At 42.6% G+C, this 23,170-nt stretch overlaps 1 protein-coding gene across 2 annotated transcripts; it reads left to right on the top strand.

Annotated features, from left to right (window-relative positions):
• Window positions 1–947: 947 nt before the first annotated feature.
• On the top strand, window positions 948–18,820 carry bcl2l13 (BCL2 like 13). Of its 2 annotated transcripts, none has more exons than XM_047348744.1 (7): window positions 948–1,173; window positions 2,530–2,727; window positions 5,082–5,171; window positions 5,389–5,545; window positions 7,801–7,873; window positions 7,984–8,112; window positions 17,061–18,820. In XM_047348744.1, exons 2-7 carry the CDS (start codon window positions 2,592–2,594, stop codon window positions 18,144–18,146), a joined length of 1,671 nt encoding a protein of 556 aa, XP_047204700.1. In that variant the 5' UTR covers window positions 948–1,173; window positions 2,530–2,591; the 3' UTR covers window positions 18,147–18,820. The 2 variants fall into 2 exon arrangements, with proteins under 2 accessions (XP_047204700.1, XP_047204708.1); XM_047348752.1 differs by having other exon boundaries at window positions 948–1,177.
• Window positions 18,821–23,170: the final 4,350 nt, after the last annotated feature.

Here is a 23,170-nt window from a genome sequence, read left to right as displayed (position 1 = left end):
AGTGACTGAACAAGACTGAAATTTTTGTCTGCTTATTTCATCCTTTTTCAAAGATGCAGTTGTCAAAAAACTCTATCTTGTAATCCGAAAGTTGTCAGTTCAATTCCAACTTCCTCCTGCCACATGTCGATGTGCCCCTTGACACAGTCACATGTTGCCCACCGATCAGAGTATCTGTTCATGAATGTTTGGTCAGTATGACTGGAAAGGTGCTATCTAAGTTCACTCCAGTCACCATTTAATCCTTTCCAGTATGTCTCTTCCAGCTTTGGTCAGCCAGAGTCTGAGATATATACCCATTCATTTCCACCATGTTTCACTGTGGATGTTGTGTTCAGTGGTAATGTGCAGTGCTAGGTTTGTGGAGTGTGTGTCTAACAAGACAATGGAGAGATATTCTTCTTGAGCTGGGTTTGTCTGCAGATCCTCCAGAGTTACCATGGTCCTTTTGGTTGCTTCTCTGATTAATGCTGTCCTTCCCCAGCCTGTCAGTTTAGGTGGACATCCATGTCTTGGTAGGTTTGTGGTTGTTCCATCCTCTTTCCACGTTCGTGTTGCATGTGAACAGAGCTTTGAGATATGTTCAAAGCTTGGGATAAAGCTTAGGGTTTTAGATGAAAGGGTTTTGAATACATATGCACACCACCGTTTTCAGATTTTTCCACATAAAATCCCAATTCAATACATTCAAATATGTGGTTGTAACTTCACAAAATGTGAAACGTTCAAGGGACATTAATACTTTTGCAAAGCACAGTAATAAAATCAATATGGAACAGTAAACCGCATTAAAAATAGTTAATATTGTTATTTATGAAGTGCTAAATAGTGACACTTGATATAAACACAAGTTAATTAACGCATTCTAAAGGCATTTTGATGTGGATAGTCTAGTGTACGAGGTGTACCTGAATGCACCGTGAGACCGTAGAACACAGCTGAAGGGGTCCACAATAAAAAAAAACCGCCACACACTTCCTGAGACAAACAGAAGTCTTACTTTGAAGGGCTTCAGAGGAACTTCTGTGTTCTAGTTTTGTCCGTTTCATGTTTGGTGCTACTGCTGCCAACCAGCGGTGCTCCGCTCTCTTCACAAACCGCTGCTGCGGGCGATTGTGGCGCATAGCAGCGTTCAGCCTGGCGGTTGGCAGCATTTAATTGTCTTTGGACCAGGTTGGTAAGAAAAAGACACTAGAAACTTAGTTACATTGAAGTTTTGTGATCTCTCGGCAGGAAAAACGTTTAATGTTAAGCTAGCTAATGTAGCTTCCATGTGGGCTAAAGGGTTCCAGCAACGGTTTGTGTCCTAAAAACGTGTTTTACTTTAAATGCTAGACCTGTGCTGTTTGCATGTTCATCAGCTAATTTATTTCACCTTTTATTGATAAATTATGCCACTATGATGCTGGGGTTTCATGAACACGTAAGGTAACTGGGTTTAAAGCTGCTATTTAAGCTGTTTGTGTAATTTTAATAACTACAGATGTTTTTTGTCAAGGAGAATTTGGGATTTTATAAAGAAGCATGAAGTTTATTTTGACAGTTACACCGGAAGTCTTTTAATAGTTTGGCAGTTTTGACATAATTTAACTTCCAGTTCGCATGGTGTCACCTCATTTAAAAACAAAGGTTAAAAGCGTCGCAATCTAATAAATAAATAATTAAATATCTATATACATGATATTGCAAATGTACAAATTCATAAAATATTTATTTATTTATTGTTTACATTTAAATTTTTGAATGCTTTTCAAAACAAAACTTTAAATAATGTAAAAATAAATATTAAATAAAAATATTAAAATTTAAAATAATTTATTTCATAGTCCTGAGTTCTATTGATCCTGTAATAATGATGAGTGAAACGGGCAATTATTTTCAACTTTAAATCCCTTCATGTAATTTCCCTTTGGGATTAATAAAGTATTTTTGAATTGAATTGAATTGAATGTCACCTCATTTCTATCCAGACCATAAAGTGCCACAGTGGGATAAATAAATAAATAACATAATAATTTAAATACATTCGGAAATTTATATTAAATAAAAAACATGTCTTTATTTTTTCAAATGTTTTAATAATAATAATAGTAAATTACACAATTAAACGTGAAAGTCACATGTTCCAATTTGAAATTATTATTAAGTGCAAATGTTGTTTATTATTTCATAGTGCTCTATTAAATCATATCAATCCCCAAAAGGTCTTGTAAAATTTGTACAAAACAAAATTATAATAAATACAATAAATGAATGAACAATGGCTTCAAAAGGCCACTATTGCCGCAAACAAAAAATCTTTAAAAAATAATTTATTAAAACCTGAATGAATTTGTGAAATTCACTCAAAATTTAATTTAAGCATTTAAGTAAATAGTCATGTATCAAACAGCTGTCTTAATGTTGATCTTTTTTATTTTTAGAACTTTTTTTACAACTTTTATTACTGTGTATAATGTTAAAATCACATTAATGTACAGAAGACTGCAATAGTGGCCTTCAGGAAAACGTCTGTTTCATCCTCCTCAGGTCCGTCGTCCAGCTCTGACTGTAAAAATTAATGTGCCTGAGAGTCTGAACCCGGCTGATCAATGGAAACCTCCACCTCTGGTGCCTCAGTCTCTGCCACTGTGCCTCCAGGTTTCCGTTATGAAACCAAATACCTGGTGCTAAACTACCTGGGAATGCTGCCTGTCAGGAGATCCCAGACTCCAGCTACAGACCAAGGTGAGAGGACAGACTTGTTTGACTTCAGAGTTGCATGCTGATGCACACATGGCTGTAACACAAAGTATTTTAAGTTGTTAGGCATGGAGCCCACTGTTTACCAGCCCAGTTTAGCTCTCTTTCACTTTGGCATGAAGGTGCATTCAGTAGACTCGTGAATTCACTTTAATTTAGAAGTAGATGTTATCTAAAACACCAAACATCTTTAAACTCATCTATCTTCCAATTTATTTTCCGGACTGATATCAATTTCCACTTTCTTTATTGAAACCTTACAGCTGGACTTTGGACTTTCAAGGTTTCTTTTCCTCTCTTCCTGCCTCTGTTGCGCTCAGCTTTCTTCAACAAAAATGGTTCTTTTCATTTCCTTCTGCAAATACATTCCTGATGTGCTTCGCTGCTGCACAGCCACAGACATTTAACTGCGCTGAAACAAGCCAAAGCTGTCAGTTAAAACTGGTCATTTTGTTTTGCAGTAGATTAATAATTTGAGTAGAAAGGAAAAGGTGAGAAGAGAGACAGTTTTGAGTTGAATGTATTTCTGTGAGCACGTTTGAAACGGCCAAATAACCGACTGATCCCTGCTTTCCGCTCGACCCGCTCCAATTTCTGACAGCCTGTCATGTGTAATCATTGTAGGATTACTCTCACACCAAAAGACAGAAGCAAAATAGTTGCCTGACTGGCTGTGTGCTGAGACAGCACCACCAAGCCCAGTACAAACCAACCCTGATCCTCAGGGTGTCTGTTCACAGGCTGCAGGGGATGAGGACAATGAGGAATTAAAGGGCCTGCTTCTGAAAAACAAACAAAAAGACAGATTTTAATTATTTCTAGGGAGTAAAACCCAAATCTGTTCATTCTAATTGGTTGCTGTGGTGCTTTGGTGTTTCAGACCAGCAGAACTATTAATCAGCACGTTATGGTGCAAATGACCAATGAGTCTGAAACAAATGTAAACCGGAAAGAGCCTCCGTTTGTCTTTTCAGACAAATGCAGATCAATCCAGCCTGAATGATTTCTGTCCTAAATTTAAAGGTTTCTGTGTTTCCTCTCACCCTCGCATGGCTGATCACACATGAGCTGTGTATTAGTGCTTTGAATCAATGCAGAATCATTATTGTTCCTTTGTTTTATAACCTCGTTTGTAGAAAGCGTGTCCAGGTTCTCTTCACTGCAGAAAACGCATAATATTTGTTGTCAGACTGCGTTAAAAGTGTCAATATAAGGTTGCCGACATCAGGGGCTTTCCATTAAGGTGGATTCTGCAGATTCAGCTTGCTCAGACTTGGCCTAGCAAAAGTATTCATGCCTGGTAAAATGTTTCACATTTCACAAACTTCATTGAAATTGATTCTGATTTTCTGAGATAGACCAACACAAGTAGTGCATCATTAGAAAACAAGTGAAAAGGAAAGTGATAAATGGGGTTCAACTGTTGTATTTACAAATAAAATGTAAAGGTTCATATGTATTCAGCCCCCTTTCATCTGATTCCACAAAAGAAAATCCAGTGCAACCGATGGCCTTCAGAAGCCCCCGGATCCGTAATCAGACTCCAGCTGTGTGTGATTGGTTCCCAGTATAAATGTGGCTCTTCTGCTTCTGGCCTCAGAGGTTCTTTTGAGAACATCAGAGAACAAACAGCATCATGAAGACCAATGAGCACAGCAGCCAAGCCAGAAAGAAACGTCTGGAGAAGCTTGGACCGTCTACCCTAAAGTTTGGACATTTTATGCACAAAGAAGCTCCAGTTGACTTTTTAGATCGAGACAAACCTCGATAAACATTCACTCACAAATCCCCAGAGAATTTATCTTAAAGTAGTTCAGTTTCATGTTTGCTTGTTTATGTCCTAATAATTAAATAATCTTAATACTATTCTAATCACTAATTGGTTAATTATTCAGTGTGAAGATGTTCAATGATGATGGAGATATACCCCACAGGACCTGCAGCTGGACCCGCTTGAAATGGTGGTTCTACGTAGTGCCTGATTCAGCGGGCCGAATGCATCCTCTCCCTTCACTTCCACATAAAATCCCAGTAAAATACAGCTTGGTGATCATAAAATGACAAAATGCGAAAAGGTTTAAGGAGTAAAAGACTGAAAGTGACCCATGTTTGTCCGACAGGATAGAGGAGCAAAGAACAGCATTTATGTTACTGTCGCTGTCCTTGGATTAACACCTGGAATAAAAAAATAACCAGATTATTATCACTGACTTTACCCTCTTTATAGATCCACAACATCCAACTGAATTGGAACTAAGAACAACATTTAGTCAGCAAATAGAAACAGAAACAACACTGAATGCAAAGTGCTGCAGATTAAATGGATTTCTTTCTTTCAGGAGACGCCCAGAATGGGCAGGAGAGGAGCAGAAGAATCAAGGAGCAGATCGAGGAAGAGCTGAAACATCTGGAGGAGGAAATGTCGGCCTGTAGGTGGTCGATCCCAATTAAACAAACAGTTTTAAATCTGACAGCATGGTTATTAACTCAGGTGTTGAACTGTTCATTTCATCTAAACAGTGTTATTATTTTACAATATGACACAAGTTAACATCCTACTTTCTAGTTAAACCTGAATTCTCCAGCTTTTTGGGGTTTTTCTTTTTGTTTGAAACATGTCTTCTTTGTGGTCTTTTCTGGTTTCAGCCTTTTCCAGCACTGGCTTTGACCACTACCAGTCACTGGTGTTCTGCCCACCAAACCCAGAGAGCTCTGTAGAAGACTGCCTTGCTGCCATCGGAGACAGCGTGGCCCAGGAGCTGGGTCCAGACCTCTCGGCGGCTGTAACAACACTCCTCGCGGGGTGAGCTTGCAGAGCTGTGACAATATTTGCAGAAGTTTTTCACACAATGAGTCTTACGTATCACTCCATGCTGCTGCAGATAATAAATCTTTACTCTTTCGCTGCTGCAATAGCATCAGCTCTTCTGGGAAGGCTGTTTGGAAGGAGTTGGTTTATGGGTATTTTCACCATTCTTTTACATGAGCAATTGTGAGGTCAGACACTGATGTTAAACAGGGAGGTCTGTCTCACTGTCTGTGGTCTAATTCAGCCAAGTGGTGTTCTGCTGGATTGAGGTCAGGACTTTGTGCAGGCCATTCAAGTTCTTTCACACTAAACCTCCTCATCCATGCCTTTGTGGCCTGTTGCTCAGTCATGTCGGGACAGGAAGGAACTGTTTGCAAACTGTTGCCACAGAGAGGCAGGGCCCAACTCCTGAAGAACAGCCCTATACCATAATCCGCCCTCCACCAAACTTTATACTTGACACAATGCAGTCAAGCAAGCGCTGTTCTCCTGGCAGCTGCCAAACCCAGACACATCCATTGGATGTCCAGCCAGAGAACATGTCTCCTCTGTTCTAGGGTCAAGTGGCGGTGTGTTTTACACCACTGCATCTGAACCTTTGGACTTGGTGATATAAGGCTTGGATGCAACTACTCAGCCATGGAAACCCACTCCATGAAGCTCACTGTTGCTGGGGCAATCTGAAGGTCACATGAAGTGTGGAGATCTGCAACTATTGACTCTGCATGTGCTTCAGCATCTGACCTGCCACTTTGTGACTGAGCTTTTGTCATCCCTGATGGCTTCCAGGTTCCCACAACACCAGTAACTGCTGGCTGGGGGATATTTAGTAGTGAGGCATCCTGTCATGGTACCACTGAGCTCTGGAGAGCGACCCATTCTTTCACTAATGTTAGTAGAAACGGTCTGCTTAAAGTGATTAAGATGTGGCATATATACCAGGTTCAGTTTATTCTGTTTACAAGAGCTCCCAAACGGGTCAAATGCAGGTTTTCCCAGCTGTTAATTTTCCTTAACAAAAATAGAAAAAAAAGTGTTGATTTACTGCAGTTCAGCAATCTGAAAAGAATAAAGTTGAATTTAATAAAATGTCTTGAAACATGTGATTTATGTCTAAATGAAAGATGTGTGGTACTGCAACACCCACATACAGCCTTAAGGAACACGCATCAGGAGTGCTTCGGTTTGGCACAATACCACACACTCATCGGGCGCCTGTAACTCACACCGGTTCATTGTGTGTGGAGACTGAATGAGTACTGGACGTCAGAGGCAAAAAACAGAGCTCTGATCTGGATTCACTATCTAAGGACATCATTTATGATAGTTTTATAGCAGTTGAGCTCTAAAACTGAAGTAAAATCCCTTCTAACTCAGAGGAAGTTTGTTATATTCAGCAGATCTTTCAAAATTAAAGCCTGTTTCTCCTAGGAAGAATAACCACAAACACACAGCAGCAGCTGGCCTCCTCCTTTCAAACATAAAATCAGTTAATGATCAACAATCCTGGGGAGTTTTGGTCACTTTATTCTGTATCTTAGAACATTAATGTTGAAAAATATTCAAACTTTCTGTGTCTTCATGGAGATGCTTCCTGTAAATAAATATTTCTGTGTTCAAATGTTAGTTGTATGTTAGTAAACTGCCCTGCTGACTGTTGTAATGTGAATAATATTAACTGTAGAGTTCTCTTCTCTTTGGGTCACGACCGAAAGAACGAGATCCCGGATACAAGCGGCTGAAATGAGCTTCCTCCGTAGGGTGGACGGGCACTTCCTTAGAGATAGGGTGAGGAGCTCGGAGTAGAGCTGCTGCTCCTCCACATCGAGAGGAGCCAGTTGAGGTGGCTCGGGCATCTATACCGGATGCCTCCTGGACGCCTTCCTCGGGAGGTGTTCCAGGCACGTCCCACCGGGAGGAGGTCCAGGGGACGGCCCAGGACACGCTGGAGGGACTATGTCTCTCAGCTGGCCTGGGAACGCCTTGGGCTCCCCCTGGAGGAACTGGAGGAGGTGTCTGGAGAGAGGGACGTCTGGGCGTCTCTGTTGAGTCTGCTGACCCCGCGACCCGGTCCTGGATAAGCGGAAGACGACGAACGAACGAGTTCTCTTCATATATTGGATTGAATGCACTCAGGACTTTACAAACCTGGGAAAATGATTTTGAAAAGAGATTTCGATAAACGTGTTAATTAAAGGACCTGTTGATTAGTGCAGTGTTTAAAAAGCATGAACGTCTGCATGTTTCAGACCTCTGGACTATCAGAAATTTCAAAGCACAGCACAGGATCTGGCTAAACACACTCAAGCAGGTTGGAACAAGGTGAGCTTTTTTTAACCTGCATTATTACTGCTTTTATTATCATCATTATTTTCAATTACGGTGACTCAGCTGCCTTACTTCTGCCTTGACTTATTGCTCATCTCCATCAGGTCTTGGTGCCTTTGGTGCTGCTTCAGGCTCTCCAGAGTGAGGGGAGGCCTTTGACAACTCTGCTGCAGTTGGGGCTGCGCTGCCTGGAGGAGGACGAGGCTCCGTTCATTATCCAGCAGGGCGGATGGGTAAGTTTGAATTCATTCCCAGAGGGAACGCATATACAGGCATTTTAATTTATTACCTGGAAATATAGAAGAGGAACCATTGTAAGGAGAAAAGCTTCGGCCCTGACAGATTGAAGATGTGGCTGAAATCAAACAGTCCCATCAGAGGCAAGAAAAAGCTAAATCAGTACAGAGGCACTGATCATCACCAAGAACAGCTTCTGAGCTGGAGGTCAAGAAGAACCAGCTTATTAGGGCCGTTTGGCTGCTTTCCCTACTTGGTGTGGTTGGTTTGTCTAGATGTGAACGCAGCCGTCGGTCTTGGGTCCAGACCAAAACATCCGTACTGAGGCCACCTCCTCCAAATGGTGTCGATACGGAGCGGTTTGTTTCTGGTGTGAATGTGATCCGACACAGCTCCCAGGTTGATCAAAACGCCTTCCTGTAGGCAGGTATGCGTTGCATTGTGGGATGCGGTACAGTAAATAAACTGATAAACAATGGCGGTGTGTCTAAAGCATAGAGTCCTGTGACCGGACCCGTCTAGCCAATAAACAGAGCAGCCTGGTTTGTAGTGACAGGTTCTGGTTCCGTTGGAGTTTTCTCTGTGTGAAAAGAAACCGAACCACTGGTAAAATGTACTAGTTAACAAATTCATCTACTGATTAGGACCATAGTAAGCGAGCTACAGGTGTGAAAACGGCCTAAAAGAAGAGCCTGAGACATCGACTGATTGGCTGCACATCAGGGGCGGGCAGTTCATTTTCCCATGAGGGCCTTCCCATTGGCTGATCTGTTATTCTAGTTGTCATCACACTATAAGAATAAAAAGTTAGCTGTCAAACTTTTGATCTTTCATTAACTTTTAGAAAAAAAGCAATGAAAAAGACAAATGGTCCATTTCTGGTGTTTGAATGTATGTTTAGTCTGATCATGTAAACCGAACTGAAAACAGCCACTTTACCTTCTACTTCATGCTATTAGTAATGACTGTGATAATGTTGTTCTCTCAGCTCTCTATGACCTTTAACCTCTATCATCTGTGTCAGATGTGTGCAACTACTGCACTGAGACTGCATCCAATAGGCTGAAAACATTATTGGGACTTTATTCATGTTTATATTCAGATTTATATTGACCACTGTGGGCCAGTCCAGGACCAGTAACGGGCTGCGTGTGGCCTGCAGATACAGTTCTGACTGAAACAGTGTGCAGTTATACAGGAGAAATGAAGTCTGCACATCAAGATGTTTATTAATTAAGACCAAACTTATATATTAAGAGTACAGATGGTGGAGAGGAAATGTCTGATGAGCTGATGTTCAGACATGCAGTTGCTACATTGGCCACATGAGGGCATCAGTGAGCTGCAGGCTGAGGCTCAGCAGAGAAAGATGTTCTGCCTCAGCTTTGGTGTTTTAAACCCACCCCAAATATGTTAAAATGGCCCCATGTTTATCTGTGTGTGTCTGTGTCACATTAAATCTGTATAAACTAACACTTGTTGTAACAATGTGTGTGTAAATGTGGCATGAATGTCAACAACAGCATATTCTCACAATAAAAATGTAGAAATTTCCAACCTTTAATTGTAGAACATTTAATCAGTGGGGCAAACAAAACCCACAATAATAAATAACACAGCTGATCCTTTAATTTCAGCATTTTATAAGGTCCACTCTTTTTTAAGCTGGACAGAGTGTCTAAGAGCTATTAGTAGCAATCCATGGCTTCCTTTTTCTTTTAAGCATAAATACGATTTAACACAGAAGCCCATAATTTTTCTTAGCCATTCTACAGGGTTTGGACAATGAAACTGAAACACCTGGTTTTAGACCACAATAATTTATTAGTATGATGTAGGGCCTCAATTCGCAGCCAATACAGCATCAATTCATCTTGGGAATGACATATACAAGTCCTTCTCAAAATATTAGCATATTGTGATAAAGTTCATTATTTTCCATAATGTCATGATGAAAATTTAACATTCATATATTTTAGATTCATTGCACACTAACTGAAATATTTCAGGTCTTTTATTGTCTTAATACGGATGATTTTGGCATACAGCTCATGAAAACCCAAAATTCCTATCTCACAAAATTAGCATATTTCATCCGACCAATAAAAGAAAAGTGTTTTTAATACAAAAAACGTCAACCTTCAAAATAATCATGTACAGTTATGCACTCAATACTTGGTCGGGAATCCTTTGGCAGAAATGACTGCTTCAATGCGGCGTGGCATGGAGGCAATCAGCCTGTGGCACTGCTGAGGTCTTATGGAGGCCCAGGATGCTTCGATAGCGGCCTTTAGCTCATCCAGAGTGTTGGGTCTTGAGTCTCTCAACGTTCTCTTCACAATATCCCACAGATTCTCTATGGGGTTCAGGTCAGGAGAGTTGGCAGGCCAATTGAGCACAGTGATACCATGGTCAGTAAACCATTTACCAGTGGTTTTGGCACTGTGAGCAGGTGCCAGGTCGTGCTGAAAAATGAAATGTTCATCTCCATAAAGCTTTTCAGCAGATGGAAGCATGAAGTGCTCCAAAATCTCCTGATAGCTAGCTGCATTGACCCTGCCCTTGATAAAACACAGTGGACCAACACCAGCAGCTGACACGGCACCCCAGACCATCACTGACTGTGGGTACTTGACACTGGACTTCTGGCATTTTGGCATTTCCTTCTCCCCAGTCTTCCTCCAGACTCTGGCACCTTGATTTCCGAATGACATGCAGAATTTGCTTTCATCCGAAAAAAGTACTTTGGACCACTGAGCAACAGTCCAGTGCTGCTTCTCTGTAGCCCAGGTCAGGCGCTTCTGCCGCTGTTTCTGGTTCAAAAGTGGCTTGACCTGGGGAATGCGGCACCTGTAGCCCATTTCCTGCACACGCCTGTGCACGGTGGCTCTGGATGTTTCTACTCCAGACTCAGTCCACTGCTTCCGCAGGTCCACCAAGGTCTGGAATCGGCCCTTCTCCACAATCTTCCTCAGGGTCCGGTCACCTCTTCTCGTTGTGCAGCGTTTTCTGCCACACTTTTTCCTTCCCACAGACTTCCCACTGAGGTGCCTTGATACAGCACTCTGGGAACAGCCTATTCGTTCAGAAATGTCTTTCTGTGTCTTACCCTCTTGCTTGAGGGTGTCAATAGTGGCCTTCTGGACAGCAGTCAGGTCGGCAGTCTTATCCATGATTGGGGTTTTGAGTGATGAACCAGGCTGGGAGTTTTAAAGGCCTCAGGAATCTTTTGCAGGTGTTTAGAGTTAACTCGTTGATTCAGATGATTAGGTTCATAGCTCGTTTAGAGACCCTTTTAATGATATGCTAATTTTGTGAGATAGGAATTTTGGGTTTTCATGAGCTGTATGCCAAAATCATCCGTATTAAGACAATAAAAGACCTGAAATATTTCAGTTAGTGTGCAATGAATCTAAAATATATGAATGTTAAATTTTCATCATGACATTATGGAAAATAATGAACTTTATCACAATATGCTAATATTTTGAGAAGGACCTGTACAAGTCCTGCACAGTGGTCAGAGGGATTTTAAGCCATTCTTCTTGCAGGATAGTGGCCAGGTCACTACGTGATACTGGTGGAGGAAAACGTTTCCTGACTCGCTCCTCCAAAACACCCCAAAGTGTCTCAATAATATTTAGATCTGGTGACTGTGCAGGCCATGGGAGATGTTCAACTTCAATTTCATGTTCATCAAACCAATCTTTCACCAGTCTTGCTGTGTGTATTGGTGCATTGTCATCCTGATACACGGCACCGCCTTCAGGATACAATGTTTGAACCATTGGATGCACATGGTCATCAAGAATGGTTCGGTAGTCCTTGGCAGTGATGCGCCCATCTAGCACAAGTATTGGGCCAAGGGAATGTCATGATATGGCAGCCTAAACCATCACTGATCCACCCCCATGCTTCAGACAGCTTCTTCTTGCGTCCACAGTTAATCTTGTTGGATGTGGTTCATCCTTCTTGGTGGTATGCTGACATTACCATGGATACCGTGGCTCTTGATACATCACAAAGACTTGCTGTCTTGGTCACAGATGCGCCAGCAAGACGTGCACCAACAATTTGTCCTCTTTTGAACTCTGGTATGTCACCCATAATGTTGTGTGCATTTCAATATTTTGAGTAAAACTGTGCTCTTACCCTGCTAATTGAACCTTCACACTCTGCTCTTACTGGTGCAATGTGCAATCAATGAAGACTGGTTACCAGGCTGGTCCAATTTAGCCATGAAACCTCCCACACTAAAATGACAGGTGTTTCAGTTTCATTGTCCAACCCCTGTATGTACAGCTAAAACCAGATATTTGCATACACTGTGTAGAAAGAAATATAACCCTTTTCCTCACTGCCTGACATTAAATCAGATAAAATATTTAATGTTTTTGGTCCCATAAGATAAAATGATTTGTTTGGTAAATGCTAGAATAATGAAGATATTTTATTACTTTCTATTAATTGAGCAGTTTGCATACTCAAAATAACTGTCTTTAAACACTTTTTAGGAAAGTCCAGAGTATGATGTCATGGCTTTTTAAGCGTCTGATTGGTTAATTCATAACATTTGGATTCATTTTAGGCACCTCGGTGGATGTATTTTAAAGCAAAACAAATGTTTTGCATTAAAATAATAATTTATAATAATAGTATGCAGTATAAACATGATATGGTTTAGCCTTCAAATGGTTCAGGAAGAAGACAGGTTCTGTGTCCCAGGGATGGACAGGTTCAGGAGTAAAATATGTCAATCAACCCCAGAAAAAAAGCTAAAGATCTTGTGCAGATGCTACAGAAGCTGCTATAAGAGACTCATTATCCACAGTGTAACCAGTCCTCAACATGGGCTGAAAGGCCACTCAGAGTGGAAGAAGCCATCATTCCAAAAGCAACATAAAAAGCCTGATTATAGTTTGATAAATGCAGAGACGATTCTTGAAGACGTGTCCTATGGTTTGATGAAACTAAAACTGAAGGGTGAGGAGATAATGACCATTTGGAGGAAAAAGGAGGAAGCTTTCATCCCGAGAACATCATCCCCACTGTAAAGTACGGGGGTGGAAACATCATGCTGTGGAGGTGTTTTACTGCAGGAGGGACTGGTGCATTTCACAAAATAGATGTTATCATGAGGAAAGAACAATATGAGGAAATGTTAATGCAACATCTCAAGACATCAGCCAGGAAGTTGAAGCTTGGACACCAAGCGGGTCTTCCAAACAGACTGTGTCCTCAGCATATGACCAAGTATGCTACAGATTCTGTTAAGGACTAAAAAGTCCAGAGAACATCTGTGGGTGGAGCTATAAAGGTGTGTGAGAGCAAGGCGGCCTAAAGAACCTGACCCAGTTACACCTGCCCTGTCAGGGGGAATGGGCCGCAATTCCAGCACACTATTGTCAGAAGCTACTAGAAGTAAACCCAAATCATCAATCGGCTATTAAAGAATACTAATGAGAAGAATTTCAGTTAATAGCTTTGTAACAACTGGAGCTGGGACTATCCAGGCCGGAGGAAGAGCCATACCTGCCCTGCCTCCAGGCAGAGTGAGCAGCGTAGAAGAAATGTCAGTGTGAGATGTGGAAGGACTCATCTTTCTGACTTTTAGTTATTGATGGTACCAGTAATTTCAATATTGGACTGTATGACCGTTGCTCGTGTGAACTACTGAGCAGTCGGTTGGACAGGGAGGACACAAAGCTGTGACAACTGGAGAAGACTCGAGTGCTCCACCTCTTCTATTGTCAATGATCATTCCAACTTAGTGTTTTAGAGAAATGAGCAACATCTGAACTCTGCATGGTTGTAGCGAGTAGAGCGCTGCTAGCTGAGGATCGTTAAAAATGAGGTCACTGATGAAGAGTCACCTGACCTGACGTGTTAACTGTCGCTCCATTACCTCCTGATGTTCTGCCCGGTTTCATGTGAACACAGCTCTCTGCCTCCAAACAAAGCTACATTCTCACACAGCGTTACATCACCCGGATAAACAGATGATGGCCTCCGACGGGATCACTAATGAAGGGATGAAGAGGAGGGAGAGAAAGGCCAAGAGGAGGCTGTGATAGGCGGGAAGGGGTGGGCTGAAGGATGAGAGCGGTTAAAGGATGTGAACAGCAGCCACTGAGAGCAAAGTTGCATCTCTGTTACTTTGACAGCTGCCTGCATGAACTCTCCTCTGGCTTTCTAGCTCTTTTGAGCTTTGTGCACTGAAGTGTGAACTGGGGTTGCAGGACTTCACACTGAGGTAAGATGTTTTACTTTGCTGTTTGCGGTGAAACATTTTGGATGAGAAGGTCTCTTCTTACTGGTAATATGGCCTCGTCCTCCTCCTGTTGTGTAGCTGCTGTTGGGAAACTTACCAACGGATGCTTAAAATAAGCTTCTGTCTTTGGTCGTTTTTATTTTTTTGTAAATTCCTCCCCCTGTAGGTGCCGATCAGAGCTGATTATTTTTCTGCCACCGTGTTAAAAAGTAGATGTTCTGGTATGAATGTGCCACTGATGAAAGTGGAGCACCGTGTGAGGTTTGGCTCTCATGTGTTTGTCAGTTAGAGCAGAAAACAATGAGGATTATTAGGAGCCTAATGTGGCTCACACTTCATTTGGCAGGAACAAAGCTTCTTCTGCCCTCTGGCAGACACAGTCTGGGCTGGGTTCTGGAGGTCCAGTCGTGTAAATGTGGAAGGGAAATGAACCCGCTGCCCTGGTGGAGGAGTGGTGTTGTCATGAAGAATCAGACAGCTTTCCTTCTCTCTGTGAAAACTGCTGAGCTGAAAGTTGACATCAGCCATTTTTTACTGCAGGCCGCTCACTTTGGTGTAATTTGAATCATAGATAATGAAACGACCCACTGACTGCATATCCAGCAGGAGGGTTAAGACTAAGGACCGATAGTCAAAGCAGAATATCTGAAAGGGCTGTAAAACATTTTCTAAGCTCCTTTTGTTTCACATCAGCCGAAGCAGTCGCTGCTTCAGCAGCCATGATGTTTTAGAACAGGGAGGTGTGAAAGTTCCAGCCAAGGTTCTGTCGGGCCACATCACACTGCATCGTGTTCCCTGAGTTATGCAAGTGTTTGCTGATCAGCTCCAGGGTGAAATATCTGCATCACTGTACCGCTCTGTGTGTCTGAATCAGCAGCAGACCGAACCACAGAACCAGGGCTGCGCAGGACGGGAAAAACACGTTGAGTAAAATCCTCACCAGGGCTTAGCTGACCCACTTGTATCGTCCTTCAGAGAATCAAAATTACCCCAGCAGCACATTAACTGTCTGCTGATGTTTAAGCAGGGCAGGCAGCCACTTGCCTGCTGCTCTATAGGTTCTTCCAGAACAGAACCAACAACAGCTGGCTGGCAATTAGGGGATTAAAGCATTCAGGATGTCTGGATATGGAGCATTCATCAGTCAGTCAGTAGAAACATCCGTGTATGGAGAGCTTTAGTCTATAAAAGGGCTTCTAAGAACTTTAATAATGTCAGTCTGGAAAATGATGAAATCTGTTGATGACTGATGTGCAGAAAGCACATCAGTCATCAACAGATTTCCCTACTTGTCAACTATCTGACCACCATGTGCCAAAGTAACAAGTATTCATAAAGTGTGACAGATTTTTACCTTTTTAGACCTCGGTTATGTTGTGGGGGTTTGTGTCTCAGGGCCTGCGCTGATCTCAGGTCAGATTTTAATCTAACTGGAAAGTGTTCAGTGAAAGTGAAAAACAAAGACAGACACGCTTCATGCCTCTGGCTCTCAACCAGGAATCTGGTTTTTATGACTTGGGTTTCGTCTTAAGGCGAGGGTGGAGAACTGAACCTTGACATCAAATCGAAACAATGAAGTTTTGCAGCTGCAGCTCAGTTAAAGGTCAGCAAAGAGCAAATCTACAGGATCAGACTGAAGGTTAACTGGGATAAAAAGGTCATCTGGACGTTACCTGCTTGATTGTGTTTTAAATGTCTGTCTCTTGTAAAACTGACTTTAAATAATTAAAGTTGTTCATGGTCATAAAAAGCTCTGCTTTGAAAGCTTTAGAGCCTGATTAGCGGTCCTTGCATCTCTATGCTCTCTGTCCAGCTTAAAGAACTTCATATCTGCATCGGTTTCGGTTTGCCGTTGTTTTTCTGACATGGCAGCCTGTCCTGCCGGGCCAGGCTAAAGGGACAGCTGTATCCAGAGGGTGGTGGATTTTGGGAAGTACTCCTGCTGCTGCACATGTAAATCAGCTTAGGGAGAATGTGGATGTTGGATAACCCTGGAAGGCTACCAGGTTTAATCTCTCATCCTGTACACAGCTGACATGCACTACGCTGACTGCACAGAAAATATCCTTCACAGTTTAAAGGTTATGTTCAATATACACAGTGCTGGTTTGCATATTTTAGATCTTCTGACTCAGAGACTCGTGTTGCAGTGGGGGTCGCTCTCTGCTGTCAGAAGCTTTATGTCTGCCGTTTAGTCCAACCTTCCTGTGTCTGTTTGAATCACGTTTGCCCAGATCACACCTCTGACATGCTGCACAACAGCAGCCCTATTACAGCCGCAGCAGCACCCGGTCCAGGACCGATCCAAAACAAAATGCCGTCACTACCTGATCCTGCTGAGGAGGTCATCTCCACCCATGTTTTTATCTGTTACGCAGGAGGTTCACTGTGCTTCGCAAACATATTCACAGCCTAAAAGACTACAAAGTATTCTGTGCATTTTATTTGGACTTTATTTGCTGTACCGACAATAAGTAGTGCGTGATTGTGAAGAGGAAGAAGAATGTTTACAAATGAAGAGCTTGGAATGCAGTTGTATTTATTCCTCATTTATTTAGAGTAATGGTATAATCTCTCTGCTAAATAAATGTATTTCTAGCGTCTCCATGTTTTCAACGTGTTTCTCACAGCACTCGCATTAATGCTTATGACTTGTGTTTTTGTCTGCTGCAGGGTAAAGTGTTGGGCCTTGTTCTGGTGGAGGAGCTCGCTGAGCCCCTCGCAGAAGACAGCAACGACATCTACATCCTGTCAGAGGAACAGCAGCCTGACCACCTCAGCCCTCCCTCATCCCTGCTCTGCACAGCAGACCACAGTGAGCAGAGCTCCTGGCAGACGGAAAGCTTAGCGGTGTCTCTGGCCAGCCACGAGTCTTGGGCACAAGTTGATGTGATGGACCCTGAAGACGTCAAGCTCCTGGACAGCTGTGAGGGCGTGGCCCTGGCTGAGGAGCGCAGCGAAAACAACTCCTCAAACTCGGACATCGTCCACGTTGAGCGTGAGGAGGCGGAGCTACTAGAGGAGGGTGGCGACGGCGTAGGGATCGATGAAAGCATGATGAGCGTTTTAGGCACAGAGAGCGACCTGGCTGCACTCAGGGCTGAGTTTGGAGATCAGCCTCCAGCTGCTCCAGCATCTACTGGGCCAGGCTCCTCACTTCCTGCATCCTTGATGTCATTAGAGGAGCCAGTCGTCATTGAGACACCTACAAGTTTGTCTGCAGAGCCTTCTCACATCTCAGAACAAGAGCTGCTCCCTCCCTCCCCAGAACCTGTTGCTCTCCTTCAGACAGAACCAGAACCTGGACTTGGTGCCCCACTGCCTGTTCCTGCAGTAGAACCAGACCCTGAGCCAGAATCCACTGCTGCTACTGCCCCAGTGCCTGTTGAGGTGGAAACTTCATCTCAAGCCAAGGAAATCTTAACAGCACCAGCGGAGCCCGAAACCGCCCCAGAACCAGCATCTAAACCAAAGCAGGATACTGAGCCTGCCACAGTTCTTCAGCAGCTAGAACCAGAGACCGTGGCAGAGCTTGATTCTACAGAGACCGCACCTCCAGCATCAGAGTCCCCAGCTGTGGAGGCCCCAATATCTTCTTCTGAAGCCCCCGCTCTGGAAGCTCCTGTGACCCCTGATGAGGCTTCAGCTGAGGGGGTCCCAGAACCAGCAGAGGAGTTCCCAGTGCTTCTTTATGGAGGTGCTGTTCTGGTGCTTCTTGCTGCTATAGCTTGCAGTTTCATGTTCCTCAGAAGGTGGTAGACAACCAAACTCAACCTGCTGGAAGGAAAATACAAATGAAAAGATGTTAAAGAATAAATCAATATTTTAATATAGATGTAATAAGATCCTTAAACATGTGCTGGGTTTATCTGATTAGTTGATCCTGAAGGTTTAATCTCTAAAGGGTCCATCAGCAAAGCAGAATCATCCATCTCCACACCGTCTGGCAGGAAGTCACGGCGGCTCCGTTCTACCTGCTGCAAACACACTCCAGTCTGGTTCTGTCGGGTTTCCTGGCAGCTTTGTCCAGAAGATCTTCACTCCAACCTCAGATTTATTGTTGGGATCTCCGTTTAGACTTTCTGTCCCTTATCTGCTGTTTTCTCCTGTCTTGACCTTTGACCTTTGTTTTATTCACCAGTGAAGCTGCATGAAAACGACTGTAGAGAAAAAAATTAATGTTCTGAGACTTGAAGGATTTTTCTAACCTTTTCTCTTTTTCAGCAACAAAATGAGATTTATCTTTTAGTTTTGACAATGAATTCTTAAATTGATTAAATAATAAAAAAACTTTTGTGTGGATGTGAACCCATTCAGACACAGGCTGGGAAACTGGTTCTGTTCTCTGTTATAAAAGGAATCTGTGGCATGTATGACTCTACATGCAACATACTTTTATTTTTCTGAATAAACTATTAAAGCTTTTCCTCAAAGATGTATGAAACTATTTCAAGGGCTTTAAAAACAGTTTACTGTCGCTAACTGCTAAGACCGTCGTCCACCGACCTGCAGACAAACACGATGGTGGGTTCTGTCTTATTGGATCTGTAAGAAAACGTTTCTTTAGTTGGGTCCGTGGGTCGGCTACAGTCTTACATCAGTGAAGGCAATAAAAAAAGGATGAGGTTCTTCAATGACAACAGAAATAAATGAAAATGGAACTATAAACTCAGTTTTTATTTATACTTTCGATCTTGTGTTGGATTTAATGTTGACTTGACGTTTAGTATCAGTTTAGATCTTATCAGCTACGTTTGCATCTCAACACAATATTTAAATATTTTTTCCTGAAAGTGAGACCCAGCTACGATAGATTCATCACCCTGACTGATCACTGCCAAGTGTTGGGTTCATTTTCATAATTCTGACTAAAAGCTGAATGAAAATGGAGTTTCTCAGAAAACATAAGCAACAATTTTATCTGCTGTACAGTCCATAAAGATCAGAACACCTCAGGTTCTGATCAGGTGTTCAGGAAGCCAAACTTGCTTTAATAGTGACCTTCAGCTAGTCTGGATCTGTGGTTCTGGTCTCTCATCTTCCTCTGGAGAACAGCTCATAAATTCTCTATGGGATTCAGGTCAGACCAGTCCGCTGGTGTTACCATGGTGATTAAAGCAGGTACTGGTACTTTTAGCAGTGTGGACTGGTACCAAGTCCTGCTGGAAAATTAAATCGGCATCTCCGTAAAGCTCGTCAGCAGAAGGAAGCATGGAGTGCTCTAAAATGTCTTGGGAGATGGCTGCATTAACTGTGGACTTCAGAAAACCCAGTAGACCAGAACCAGAAGATGACATGGCTCCTCAAACCATCACTGCCAGGATACTTTTCACTGGACTTCCAGCAGCTTGGATTCTGGGCCTCTCCACTTCTTCAGTTTCTGGTACCTTGATTTCCAAATGAAATGCAAACTTCACTTTTATCCTGCATCATTTCCGACCAAACTTATTCCTTCCACTTAACTTTCCATGAATACTTGACTACAACGCTCAGAACAGCTAGCTTCTTTAGAAATGACATTTAGCAGCTGACCCTCATTGTGGGGCAGGTCCGGTCATCCGTCTTCCCCGTGATTCTGTCTAAACAGAACAGTTCTGTGATAAAATGTTTTTATTGGTCAGAGATGATAATTCTGCTTTTTTGAGAAAGGTATTTTCCTTTAGCTGCAGGTCAAAGTAAAGGCTGGAAACATAACTTTTCACTTTTACATTTAATTACTGAAATAAATTAACTTTCATTATATTCTAATTTATGCATACTTTAAAGAATAAAATTAGAAAATGGACTCCATTATTCCACCCTTAGGAAATGTCATTTTATTGTTGGTGTGAATCAGGTTTAACTGAAAAGTTTGTGTGACTCATAACTTTAATTTCCTGCTAAAAGAAATCAATTTTTGTTCATTGAGAATACGGGGAATGGCTAAAAACCCAAATTAGAACATGATGTTTCATGTCCATTATCTTCGATGCAGAACCAGTGTTTTCACGCTGGCCTCAGTGTTGCTGATTAAACTGGTCTTCAAAGTAAAAGTGGAGAACATGGAACCTATACTTTCAGCTTCCTTCTATAAAATGACAGGAAGAAACGTCTTTCTCTGGGTGTTTATTGCTTCCATTTATTAGAGAATACAAGCTCTAAACAGACAAGGGCTGAAATGAAAGTTCATTTCTGGGTTGAGCAAACCCAAATGTAATATTCATGTGCTGTACAGGAACAGTTCAAACTGATCATGTGATTCAGGCATATCATGCATGTCTAAGTAAACAGGCGTGTAAACGAAAACAATTCAAGTGTCAAACTTTCATTTCCCTCTTTTATAAACAGGATCATGTTTCCTTTAGTCAGTAACATTTTTACTAACACTGTTAATTTCAGCTGAGCTCCTTCATCACTGAGCAATCCTGAGAAGCAGAGGCCCGTTTCATGTGTCCTCCTCTATCAGTCACTTCCTCTGAGGACGCTGCTGCATTAAAGTAGTCATCTGGCCAATCTATGGCAGATGAACTGGACCGCTGTGTCAAAGAGGCTTCTCAACAGCTGTGGAGCCTGGATGCAAACTCCCTTCACCAGGGTCAGAGTGAGGGCCACAAAGACCCGCTCCCGGGGCAGGTCTTTCAGACCTACTCCTTCCCTCATCAACCGGTCCACCTCATTTACAAGATGATTCCTCAACTGATGGACAGCAGAGACAAACAGAACCAGTCAGAGAACATCAGAACAGTAACTCAGTGACATATTAGCCAGATAGAATCGACCAAAATACAAACTTATTTCTATAAGCTTCCATTTTACATGTTTAACTGTTATATCTTAATCATTATTTTTCAGTTTATTTTGTTGAGGTGTGGTGCAAAGCTCACTCTAGAAGGAGACTCTGATATGTTCCTGCTCAGGTTCTGGGTTGCTCGAGACACCGCTTCAAGTTCAAGCTGGCTTGCGATCTCTCTCAGTCCTTGTGCAACTGCTTGAATGTTGATTGCTTCCTCGTGGTCTCCTGCAGGAACAGATCAGAGCCAAAACATCAGTGGGAACAGTTCCCCCACAAACAGTTCTGACCCATCACAGCATGGACTCCACTAGACCTCTGAAGTTTCATTTGACACCATGTTGACAGCAGCAGATCCTGTCCTGTGGCTTACAGATGGGGCTTGTCCAGCACATCCCACAAATGCTTGATTTGAAAATTGCTGCAAAATAACTCAATTTCTGCAGCAATTTGCACTCGAGTAGATTACTGTGTGTTGGCTCAGGCCACAGGCCGGCTATCACTCACCGACCATGCCCCAGCGTCCTAAACACTGACCTGCAATCTTGGAGATGGGCTTACCCCAAATCGGACCTAGCTGCATGAAATTAGGAAACCATTTCATAACCATATCACTATTAAATATAGTTGAATATTGAGATGACAATATTGAGTGCAATTAATCCACACCCTACAGTCCCAACGACAGTAAAACCTGAATCGGGGAGGTCAAGGGCAGCAGGGAAAATCCATCTAAGTACCAAAATAAATCATAGGGAGGTGATGTTTGAATATATGACCCTTGAAGTATTATAGCGTAGCAAGTATAACATCCAAGCAGTCCTCTGCAAATCAGCGGCTATTGACGGCAAGCTATATATTGTGCAGGTTTAATTTGGCACTTGTCGAGCTTACTGAAATCCTTTCACCTGTCCATTTTCCTGCTTCCGACACCAGCTTTGAGGACATGTTTACTTCCTGCCTAAAGTATCCCAGCCACAAACAGGTGCTGTGAATATACTCTGTTATTCACCTCTCCAGTTAGGGGTCATAATGATATGCCTGATCAGAGTAGCAAGAAACTGTGATATCACATTAGACATAACAGATTTTGAATTGAAGTGAACCGATGTAAAGTGTATAAACAGGTTGGGGATGAGACAGTAAATCACATAATTTGGGAACTTTATGTGGAGCTGATTGTGGTCGCAGCTAGAAAACACCAACCAGATGTGACTCACAGGGAGCAGATGTTCTACATAACCTGCTCTGTTCTTCTCAACTCTACAGGTCATTGTTCAGAAATCTAGAAACAAACTGCAGCCTCGGTTGTGAAAGTGAAACTCGTCTCCAGGTTCTGTGTTGCTACTGTCTGTATGGAGGTGATTCCCAAACATCCTAACCGGACCGGGCTACTGACCTGGCCGCTGAAGCTCCACCAGTGGCAGGATATCCTCCAAACACAACGTGATGTTTCCAGGCAGATGCCCGTCTGTTTCAAGGTCCCCGATGTCCTCGGCGCCTATCCTCTGCCCATTGTGGTTGATATCTCGGGTTGCAATTAAATCTTTTCCTTTGGAAAAAAGCTCCTTGCTGTAATTCAGGTCTAGACAGTCGGTCTGAAGGAAGGCGAAGACCACAAGAGCGGCGTCTTGCTCATTCGCTAGAAACCCCAAGTCGTCCATCGATGATCGAACAACAGACAGGCTGTTTTATTAGGAGAAAACAACCGGATGTCTTGAGTTAGTTGTGTGAATAAAACGTTCAGAACAGCTGCTAAAACAAATGAAAACTTGAATCTGTGAAAACATTGAGGTTAAATCAGTAAAACAAGTTAGCAGAGACCAGCTAGTTTAGTGCTAACTTTGATTAGCATCAACTTTACTTTAATCTAAACTGGTAACTGACAAAAAACACGCTGCCCCCAAGTTTCTTTAGACAAAAACAGACTTACTGCCGGCTGCCTCTTGTCTGGAAAACATTAATACGGAGATTAAACGTTGAGTCAGCGACGCTAACCGTAAAGTTGGGTTAC

The sequence above is a fragment of the Girardinichthys multiradiatus genome, chromosome 2 (assembly GCF_021462225.1).
Source record: "Girardinichthys multiradiatus isolate DD_20200921_A chromosome 2, DD_fGirMul_XY1, whole genome shotgun sequence".
Lineage (NCBI taxonomy): Eukaryota > Metazoa > Chordata > Actinopteri > Cyprinodontiformes > Goodeidae > Girardinichthys > Girardinichthys multiradiatus.
This window is presented reverse-complemented; position numbering and strand designations above follow the sequence as displayed.